The 11,724-nt window shown below is 35.5% G+C and overlaps 1 protein-coding gene across 13 annotated transcripts in view; it reads right to left on the bottom strand.

Moving 5' to 3' along the window:
* Window positions 1–4,606: 4,606 nt before the first annotated feature.
* The window catches only part of CLCN3 (chloride voltage-gated channel 3), a 157,642-nt gene continuing 150,524 nt past the window's right edge, over window positions 4,607–11,724 (bottom strand). For 11 of the 13 annotated variants that reach the window (XM_072623356.1, XM_072623360.1, XM_072623354.1 and 8 more), the window contains 3 exons: window positions 10,592–10,808; window positions 7,703–7,778; window positions 5,688–5,911 (listed from right to left, as the gene is read on the bottom strand). In XM_072623356.1, the coding sequence (XP_072479457.1) occupies window positions 5,753–5,911; window positions 7,703–7,778; window positions 10,592–10,808 (452 nt within the window). In that variant the 3' untranslated portion in view covers window positions 5,688–5,752. Of the gene's footprint in view, window positions 5,912–7,702; window positions 7,779–10,591; window positions 10,809–11,724 lie in introns of all 13 variants that reach the window. The other 2 variants (XM_072623364.1, XM_072623366.1) reach the window with 1 other exon arrangement.

The following is an 11,724-nucleotide window of genomic DNA, read 5'->3' as shown; positions in this document are numbered from 1 at the left end:
GCCAGTTTTTTTTTTAAATATGTAAATAGTAAAAGAATTTCTTATAGCATGGAAGATCACCCAATGTAGAGCTTTCAGATGCTTGTTTGCCAAGGGACCCACACATCCTTCAGAGTATGTAAATTTCTGAACAAGAACCCCTATAAATTTCGTCTTCCCCCCCTCCCTAAAAAAAGAACTGGTCAGACTGCTTGAGAGAAACCCACTCACTGCCTTCCTGAGACAGTACTGAATAGCTCTAATTATTAGGAAGCTTTTTTCCTTAATTGAACAAAAATTTGCCTCTTCTGGCCTCTAGGCCGAAGTGGAACAAAACTAATCCCCATTCTGCAAGGCAGCCCTTCAGATATTTGAAGTTAGCTATCATCCCCTCCCTGTTCTTCCCCCCTCTCCAAGCTAGAATTCTCAATTTCTCAAATGTTATTTGGCTTTTAAGCTTCCAGCTCATTTTTGCTGTTACCATGGGCAAGTCAGAAACTTCCCCAAGACATTTCCATCTGTGAAATAAGGAAAATGCTAAATAAGTAATGCTTGGAAGATTTCTGGCTATTACAATCATTACAGTTTTGTAAATTTACTATGGCCATAAAATTCACCCAGCCAGCTTTTTATATATACATTCTATTGTCTTTAGTATATGGCTTTGTGAATTTTTGTTATTTTTTTCCAGATTCTCATTGAACTATTATAATTTTGAAGGTAAAATGCTGAGACCAGGCCCCAGGAGCAGTATACTGTATCCTTAAGACAAGGCCAACTAAAACAGCCTGTAAAAGCTATGAATGACAGATAAAATGAATAAATCTGAGAGCTAAAAGGGACTTTGGAGATGGTTTAATCCAACCATCTTTTACAGGAAGCTACACTGATGTCCACCTAAGTTTTGATTTACCTAAGTGCACAGAGCTAGGATTACAATTGAGGTCTCTTAATTGCCAGTCACTGTCTTCACTCTCTCACACTGCTCCCCTCATGTAAAAAGTTGTCAGGCGACACTGTCAACCTAAGTATACAGTGGTAGATCTCTACTCTATTCAGTCATTCTACTACATTTATCTTTCTACAAGTAGACTAGCCAGGATCATGTATTTATACTTTGTATTTCCAAATGTTACACATATTAGGTTTTCAATGAATATTCGTTTTAGAAATGACTGGTCAGATCTAAAAACTTGATTCTCATAAAGTACAAATCTTGTATTTTAACAAGAACCTAGGAAGCCAATAACTTCTCATTTTTGACAGAAATTCTATTATGATGGAGTCGTGTATCTTAAAAGCTGGTGATTTCTAATCATCTCATTCACTTTAAACATAAGCATTCCACCTGAACATTTCACAGGAACAATTGGCTTATTTGAATAAGAGTAGTACTTTTTAAAAAATATCTAGCTGGACTTACTGAAATCACTTCAGTTGTTTTGTTTTGTTTTTTTTTTTTCGAGGATATAGCTCGCTACAGGGTTTTCAAAAATACTTTATTTCTCACTGGAGATATCATTGCTAAACCATACATTAAGTATTGTTTGATCCAGTTCCCATGCTGCTATAACATTCCTCTGAATTTATGTGTTTACCTGTTAACAAATCAGCAATAACTCAACTCCCCTATATAACCATCTAAAAAGATTCTTTTTTTAATCATGAAAAATTACTCAATTTTACATCTTATTCCTTCCCTGACTTTATTCAGTTTATAAGCTACAACAAAGGGAAGCAAAGACTTAAGAAATAGGCTTTTTATTCTTACACAGACTGTACAAATGCTTACCTTGCCCTTTTCATTATAGTATATATAGTATACATCTTGTACTTTTCATTATAGTACCAGGATAAAAACTGTACACTACTTACAAGAATTGCAGTTAGAATAACGATTGTAAAACTGTTTTCCTGAAAAGTCTTCGACAGAAGGCTATAGAATTTTAATACCAAATATAGCTATGTATCTGTTTTGGAACATTAGTGGTAACTTTATTTTACACCACGGACTTTTTGAGAAGGAAACTCCTGTATCTTTGAAGTCCAATTTCTATGGTTGGTTTATTTTTCCTACATTTCTGCTATTTAAAAAAATGGTCCAACAGAGAAGGTAATCCTCTTCTGACATATTCTACAATACTCAACTTAAAAGGTACTACTGTTGTATACCAGCCATCTTAAAATTTCCTGAAGAATTCCTTTATGGCAGTTCATAATGCAGTCGTAAGTGCTGTGATCCTTATCTACTTTGAATTACACACACACACACACACACACATACACCTGACACAGTAAGGATAGAACATAAGGTCTGACCTGACCATATCCCACTCTTCAATTAATTCCTTGTTTCATCTAGGGCACAGCTGTATACAGTTGTTGACTGTGCATCTTCTGAATATCCTTAACCAGTATCCTTAAACACTTTTCATATCCAAGTACAACTCCAGAGAAAAGCTGAAACCCTAAGAAATCTTTAAGATTTATCCAAGAAGGTGTCCAAACCCACCGGGAATGGGATAAAATCCTTGCTTAAGTATTTACCTCACCTGTAATCCAAGGAATGTGGCCTTTATAGCTAAATATTTTCCTGATTCTTTAACAAAATGAAGCCTAAGAGGGAGTGGCAGTTATTTTTCACACTTATCTTCTATAACTTTCTTCATCCTTAAACTTTTTTTAAAAATCAGTTATTGACTTTACAGTTTTCTTAATGAACATGGCAAAGTTCATAATTTTAAAATAGTTGTAGAAATAAAAGCTTAACCTTGACCAAATCTTTCTGCTTACAGCTTTGTTAAAAACTGATGGCTCTGTCAACAATAAGCAGGCAACTATTCTTACTGAAGTTTGATACCCATTGTCGCTTCTCACCTGAAAATTAGAAAACAATTTTGTATCCTGAGAAAAGCTTTTATTTGGGCTCCACGTGAAGCAGCAGTAAATTAGGCTTACTAATAAGCGTAAGGAAATGGGAAGACTGTTTTACTGAATATAATTAAAAACCAAACAAAAAGTTGATATATAGATTTTAATGGGTTTTTCTGATCAAGTCATCACTTTACTGTGGTATGCAGCTCTACTACACTAACATAAATAAAAACATTAAGATCAATATTAAGTATATATCTAGGCAACACCAGATGAACAAACTAAGTAGTCTTAGTCTAAAACAACTGTCAAAAGCAAAACTAAAAGATGCTACCCTTGTCCCCTCTCATCACAAACGTACCTGCTCAAATGAGACGGTTGAATAAATTGGTGATTGCGATGATGACACTGAACTTGAATGGCACAAGTGTTTCATGGTCATCACTTCAGTTAAACTGGAGGACACCACCCCCACCCTTTAACGTCTCAAAACTGAAATCACTGGTGGCAACAAACCATAACTGTAACAAATGACCACAACAGAAACATGACATTTCTTCTGTATTTCAGCAGGAAGACACGTAGGGGTGGCCAACTTATTTTATTTCATGCAAAGGAACAGAATTAATATACAGAATCTTCATCCTGAATTGTCAGATTATGAGAAGAGTGGCAATGAAGATGTAGGTAGAAATCAGAAAATAACTTGGAAAATGAATGTATTTCAAGTTTAGGTTCATGATTAGTCACATGCTGGGAATTAATTTGGTGGCTTCCTTTAGACTTTTAAATAGTCCCCAGGGTCCAGTGTGATAATTGTATACTGAGACTTTTGGAAAGTTAGAAATGTGCAAAACTGTAATTCAGAACTAGCTTTGCTGATTTAAAGATGTCCAAAAGAGCCTGAAAGGAGTTATCTTTTAACAAAAGCAGGCATGCCAGTGGTTTTAAGCAAGAAGGGTAAAATAATCATTTGCATCAAGTAAGAAAGCTAGCAATATTTCAAATATGTATTTGAAAGGCTAAACTTCCAAAATGTTTACCTGCTGTGGTTTCACTGTCTTGAAGGTAGGTTACTATTAAAGAAAATGAACTGATGAACCAATTCCTAGGTCTGTAAACTCTCCAAGCTTGAAAAACGATGAAAAACGCATCAGCACAGTATAGCTGAGTCAGTCCCATGAGGGTGAGTTACCTTTGCTTGTGCTGTCTTTCCTTATACTGAATCATTTTATTTCACAATTTAAGGCAGATATTTTTGGGATTCCCATTCTCCCCCCCAAAAAGCCATTTCCAGTATATTTTTTGCCCTACCAAACAAAATGATGTGGATAACTTTAAACTCCTTCAAATGCTTCAAGTAGTAGTTCTACTCATTCCTAAAGATTCTATTTCAGCTGAAATTTTTGCTACTACAAATCTAGATGACCACAAAATAAAATGTCGGACAATGGTTTGCACTATTTATATGTATATATAAAATGTTCTGCAATATTTGCAGCTTTCCAGTTCAAGTGTCACTTTTCAGAATGTGAACAGACCAGAAAAGATTTCCAAGTGATGGCAGTGAAAGTTAGGACAGAAAAAGCCATTATGCATATATTACTCGATCATAAAACAACCACAACCTCTTCTTAAACCCTCATTCCCAATGTAAACTTTTGTTCATTCCTCCATATTTGTAAAGGAGTCTGAATTAGTCTATAAAAATCACATTAAAAAGGTAAAATTATTTAAGTGAGATATTAACTGATCAGTATTTAATAAATTTTAATCCATAAAAATATAAATAAGAATGGCAAAATTTTAAGAAAAAAATATACATTTAGTGCAAGGTATGAATTACATTTTTTCTTCAGTGTCAGCAATGGAACATTTTCCATTGTTTCTGAGGAAAAGAAAAAATGACTGATCTAATTTCAAGAAAAAAAAGTCCAGTGTTTTAACATGCACTTAATACCAGATACAGCTATACAGAATAATTCCTTCTCTTTAGTATCTGAGCAGCAGTATTTTTTTTCCTTCTGCTGCACAGCCCTGGTATCATAGTATTACCGATATTAAAAAAAAGTTTGCATAAGACCACATTATCCATGAAGTCTGAGGCAAAAAAAATAAAAATAAATCCTAGTTTAACCTTGAAAGTCATTTACTTTTGCTAAATTATTTTAAACCACAGCATACAAAATTCCATACATGCTTCATTCAAGGTTATATCTGTTTGATCAGCTTTTGTCAAAGCATCTGTACTGTCCAAGCATTTAAGGATGTACAAACTACATGTTTAATGGCACAAGAAACACTCCCTTCTTGTGATGAAACCTCAGTAAAATCACAGTACATCTCAATATGAGAAAGGACTGCTTCAAAAGGGCACACCAATTTTTAAAGAGGCTTTTTACAGCTCAGGAGAGAGAGAAATAAACTTCTTCTGGAATGTAGAAAGGTGATGCGTAACAACTATACATTTCATGAGTTAAACACAACAGTTTCAATGGTTAAAAAAGGGGAGAGGTGTGGGGGTAAGACATTGCAGTCTCAAAGATGGCTCAATTCAAAGTGATCCCTCCAGAAGTAGGGATGAGTAACATGTCTTTTCAATACTAGTTACAGGCTGGGTGTTGGAGAACCCCCATCATATCCGCTGAAGCTCATACTGCACTATCATGGCAGATCAGACGTAGCAGAATGCATCCAGTGCAGAATAATAAGAGTTGATAGGCTGTTGCTCGCTACTGGACAATGAAAAACCTCACTTTCTTTTCTCTCCTTTCTCTTCTCCCCCCCCCCAAACCAACTACTGATTCCAGCAGTATGGTCTGTAAACTATGTTGTCAAAGCCCAGCTTCTCACACGCAGCCTTGTTTTGAAGAAAAGGAAAAAAAAAGATTCCCTCAGGTTAAAGCGTTGTGCTATTCAACAAATGAACTTCCTCTTCCATTTCCTCTCTCTCCTCAGCTATAGAATTCAGTTGAACATTATTGAAGCGGGGTCTTGGTTTGCCATCTGGGCCATATGACGGAGGATATCTTTTTTTGTTATTATACCAAGGAGGCGCCTGAAAGGGACAAAAAGAAGATGGCTATTAAAATAAAAAGGAAGCAAAGAAATGATGCTAACTCTGTAGCAAATCCAAGAGTTAACAAGAGTAGAGAGCAAAGCAAGCAGCCTGATTTCTGTGTTCTGAACACAGCCTTTATTTGTAAAAAGTAGTAACAAAATGACAAGCAACCATCATTTAGTCAGAAAAAAAGAGTGAAAGCTCACCCAACTGAGATGGTCACTAATAGCATGGTCTCCTTCCCACTGGAACACACATAGAGATCCATGCCCTGTTGGAGTACTCATTTATTTGGCTTCCATAAAATGAAATTTTTGATCAATGTATGCCAACAAAAAACAAGAGGAGGAATAAAACAAACAAAAGAAAAACCAGAAGCATGAATAGGAAATGGTATCTATCCCGTCTAGGAGAAAGATTTCTTTTCATAACACTATCTATCCAGAAAACAATAATTTGATAGCCAAATTATTTCCCACCCTTTTAAACCAGTCAATCAATTCCCACCTACCCACCCACCCCCAAATTATTAACGGTTGTCCAATTATTAAGATGCTGTCTTCATGAAAGCACATACATTTGAGATCAAAATGCATTAGAGTCCCTATATGTAGAACTTGGTTTCCAAGCTTCAGAACTTCCTCCCCTAAACATATCTGATATCCCCACGGTTCTCCCATGCTCACTGATGTTTGCCTTTCTTGACTTTGGTCAAAGAATTCAATTACAGTGCTTTTATGAAAATCTTTGTGGTTAGCTTGTATTAAAAGTTAAGTGAAAAATCAAGGCATAAAGCAGTCCTAAAAGGTATCACAGGAGAAGTAGAAGCAGAATGAATGAACAGCTGCCCAAATTACTCTGGTTAGTACTTTGTTGTTGTTTTTTCAAAGGATGCATGAAACACTTGTGAAATATTAGCATACAATAGGAGTACACAATAAGTTGTGCGCTAAAGCAGCAAATTGGGTAGACACTAAATACAAGTATGACTAATGCAGGGAAAAGACAATTTCTAAGGAATAATTAGGGTAACATAACAAAATTGTTCTTAGTTATTTAACACAAAAGCCAGGACATGAAGCCAGTAAAAACAAAAGTGCATTTAACTTCAGGAGTGGTTCATGGTATACTGGAAACATGTACATGGATCTAAGCACAATTAAATAATGAAATGGCAGGACATACATTGAATCACCAAAAGAAAAATAATTCATTCCTTTTAAAAAGACATGACTTTGAAGGTTATGGTGCATGGCAGAATAGACCAATAACAAATACACACAAAGTATGATCTGATTGGATAACTGACAAAAGACTCCAGGGACTTCTCTTTTGCCATGATCAGCAATCTTTACATTGCTAAGATCAGTAAAAAGCAATTCAATAGACTGTTTTTTAGTACAAAAACATTATTGACTGAGGAGAACCACTGCTAGCCAGGCTTCTTCTAAACCTGGGGCACCCAACTAAACCAAGCTGACCTGCCAGATGTCCTTTTATAGCAATCACCAATACCACTTTATACCTTCAACTTCTTGCACTGCATACATCATAACTAATAATTTTGATAAGAGAAGTAGCTGTGGCTTAATTTCTATGCACAGAATTGCATACATTTTCAAGTTTATTTTACAGTTACAATTTGTCTGAAACAAATATAAATTGATTTCATGGTACAATTTTTGTTGTTCAGCAGATATCAGGGTAAGAGAGCACTGAACAGTTCACAAGTTTCATGCTTCCTGACTTCTAAGGTATCTAATTAGGAGATCTGATATATCTAATCACCAAGGGTTCGACGTGCTGCTTTAGTTGCTCGAGATGCTCTAATATGTTCTTCTTTGTGATGATCCCCAAGACAATCCTGAAACAGATCATGTTATGCTAATAACTGTGCAGGAAATTAAATTTTAAATAAAGGTTCCAATCGTAATGGTAATGGATTAGTGAAGTAAAAATGAAATTGTGAATTGTAGAATGATCTTAGTGAAAGTTAGAAAATTTTTTTAAAAATGAAAATGCCATTCAAATTAGATTTCTACCTTGTTTACAAATGTTTTTAAATTAGTAAAAAAAAAACAAAACCCTCAAAGAAATACAGATAAACATCCAAGATGAATGCAAAGAAAGCTAAACAATTAGCCTAAGATTTATATACATTTCATGGGCCTCTCAAAATAAAATCCAAATATTAACATAATGTTTCTTTTCCTCAAAAAAGTTAAGAAAAATGTCTTACTTCCAATTTATACACAGGCAGCAACAATTCAGAGGCAACTTCAGTAACAGAAAGAGGAATAAAGGTCTGTAACTGTGAAGGGATGCTATAATTTTAGCATTAACTGCATTTCTCCTATAGAGAAATTATCAGCAAAGTGACACATGAAAATTAAATGAAGTAGTCCTGAATCATGGTCAATACATTAAGTACTTATGACATGTAAGTGAAAAGAGCTGTCATGCCAAGCGAATGCCTATAGGAATAAATTATTAATCATAATATATAACCTCAAATACCAACTTCTACACTCAATCTGTGGCCCAAAAGAAGCTTTACGAAGCATCTTCCCCAGTTGGTATGTTTATTCTTTAAGAAAATGTTAACAGTAGTCAGATGTGCTATAAAATATTATAAAAGTGTTTTGTTGCATACCTCTTTTCCAATCACCATATGTAATATTCAAAAATCCTAAATTCTAAGTTTTAACGGATTGATAGCCTTTCAGGTAAAATTTCTTTTCAGTTTTACTAAGTGTCATTTTTGTTGTTTTATCCTGGCTATGACCGTAACAGGCAGGGATGAGATAAAATTTTAAGTTTAATTCTGCATTGCTCTATTTAACCCAGGTAACATACAAAAGAAAATCAAGTTGCATTCCGTTGCTCACCTTGGGTCTTTGTTCTTTTTAGACTTTGACCTTTTCACTTTAACTAAAAACCCAATTTTCAGTTGCCAAATGGAGTTCTGAGCAGAACACTTTGGCAACTGTCCTTTTAATTCATAATAACATTTCTTCCTAATCATAAACCTAGGAACCCTTAATCATTTTCTTTTTCCATTTGCAAATTTATTTTCTATGTGTCATCTTGAAAACACTATTCTCCAACTCCAATGACTTGGTATGTCATGTCATGATATCTATGGTTCCCAAGAGTACTGCTTAGTGTTTCCAAGAGTTTTATATATCAAACAACTCCTCACTGCTAGAGCAAATAGAGGATTAGGGTTAAGAGAGGTAAGGAGCCACAGAGACTGCAAAAGGGTATTCAAGGAGGGATATTTTTTAATAATATTTTTACATAAGAAGATATTTTAATGCCCCAAAATTTTGTTTAATGTGGCACATATTTTTTTCCCTTGTAAATCACATGGATTATGTTAAAGCAAAGTCCTAATAACTATGATATTAAAGCAAAGCCCTAAAAACTACAACAAACAGGAGGGTCCAATTTTCAAATCTTGCCTAACAAATGCCTTTCTTGGGTTCAGAAGTTAGTTTGGACATTAATTTCTCCTCTATATCCCATTAGCTACTTGTTTTCTGGATACTCTATGAACTTTCAGCATGTCTACTCAGCTACAATGCTCTGTCAACAAATATCATTTGGGTGCTCCTGAAATCATGCACTGTTAAGAATGTGAATCCACGTTTTATATCTCACAGACCCACAGTAATCTTCCAGTGGCCCTAGATCCTCTCCATAGACATTAAACTATAAAAATAGGGTACAATTTCCATACTGTTGAGATGAGGCAGGTGACAGTAACACATTTGTAGGACAGAAAAGGCTAAGGAGGGAGAAGTAGTCAAGAAATGCAATAATGCACAATGAAAGGAGAGGCAGGAGATGAAGACAAAGGAGAAATCCTGGTTCAGGAGAATAATAGGGCAGTGGCCATGTGTGGGGACAAAGAGATTGTGGATAGCAAAGTATGCTGCTTGCCATTAAATGCTTGCTCCCATATACACAGGTACTGTGAAATTTCATCACTCCCTAGGTGTTTTAATGACTAGTTTGATAAATACAACCCTTAGGGAAATAAGTAGAAAGTGAACTTCTGTTGTTTATTAGTAGTTTTTATAAAAGATTTCCCAAGATAGTAGGGAAGGAGAGAAGACAGAGAAGGAAAATATTGCTTAAAATGAAATGCGTGGCTAAGCCATGAATTTCATCCAGTCAACCTTCATCAGTCAGGTTAAACAAAGACAGCTGAAATAAAAACCCTAACAATTCTAATGAGATAACCACGTCAAAACTGAGGAATGATAAAAAAAAATGGATTTTTTTCAATGTTTTATATGGGTGATTTTAGGCCCACATGTCTTAACAACAGGTATTCTAATCTGTGTTCAATTACTGCCAATAAATTTTCTTGTAGGAATGGAGAATCACATAGTATCTTTGCAAATACTAAGGGTGTCCTTTGGAAACTGTCACTGTTATGACTTAGTTGAAGATAACTAGAGTAACTTTAGACTCTTTATGTTCCCAGGTAAGCAGGAATTTGACTGCTTACTACTGAAATTCTAGGAAAAACAAGCCACAGCACACCCCATCTGAAAGTCAGTTGAGTGACCTTGTCCCTTTCAAAGTGGCCTCCATAAAAGGTCAGAGACCAAAGACTTGTCACTCCTGTTCTAGCTGGTCTCTTGACTTTCTTGGTACCAGACTTACCCATTGTGTGTTACAAGGCACTGCCTCAGACCCAGCTTGCGGAAAATATCCACCACAATCTCCATGGGGGTGTGGTCAGTTACAGTGAATGGGCTCATGTCAAGAATGCTTCGTAGTTTCAGTGGCCGAGGGCTTTCTGCTGGAAGAGATGGGGTATGCTGGGCAAAACAAACCCGGGAGCTGCTAACAATACCTTCTTGCTTTTTTCTGGCACTTTCTGAAAAGAGAGAAAGCCAAAAACACAAATGAATAACATGCTTTGTCATATAAGCAACCTGCAGATTCAGGAATAAGTAGAAAATTCATAGTTTATCTTATTCTTTTTTCTTTTTGGCAACTGGGGGTAAGTGAATTGCCCGGGGTCACACAGCTAGTGTCTGAGGCTGGATTTGAACTCAGGTCCTCTTGACTCCAGGGTCAGTGCTCTACCCATTGTGCTACCTAGTTGCCCCATTTTTTTAAACTTTTTTTTTTTTTAAAGTTTTTCATACCTCTTTATGTTTCCTGACTAACAAAGAAACCAAGTTCTGAAGCTGGTTATACTTTTGATGGATGAAGGGTATACCTATGCTAATTTTTTTTAAAGCAAGTTTTATGCTCCAAAGCAAAGTATTTTTGGTGAATTTTAAAAGTTGGATATGGTAGATATATACTTAAAACAGGAGACAGGATACTTTCACTGGCATAGGTCAAGGACTCCATCTCAATGCAGGCTTGACATCATCTGCAACACAGTGCAAGGCATGAATTTGCCTCTCAAAGCCAGTATGTGTCAGAGGTGAGGCTTAAACCCAGGTCTTCCTGATTTCAATACAAAATCTCTATCCACTGCTTCTCTTTGTAACACCTTATTCAACAAACTTTCAGGGAAAAATACAAGCATGAAGCTGATATTTTGGGGGTTTATATACAAAGAGGGAGATGAGAGGTAACATAATATAGTGATTATCAATACAGCAATATAGTGTTATCAAAAAAATTTCTAAAAAAGCAAGTTCATGGACCCCAGATTAAGAGAACTGTCTGGGCATTGAGACGTTAAGTAATTTGTTCAGGGTCACAAAGTCATTCAGAGAAAATTTTCAACACTTCCTGATTCAACTGGCCCTCTTATCTACAATGCCATACTAACT

The sequence above is a fragment of the Notamacropus eugenii genome, chromosome 7, assembly GCF_028372415.1.
Source record: "Notamacropus eugenii isolate mMacEug1 chromosome 7, mMacEug1.pri_v2, whole genome shotgun sequence".
In the NCBI taxonomy this organism is placed as follows: Eukaryota; Metazoa; Chordata; class Mammalia; order Diprotodontia; family Macropodidae; genus Notamacropus; species Notamacropus eugenii.
This window is presented reverse-complemented; position numbering and strand designations above follow the sequence as displayed.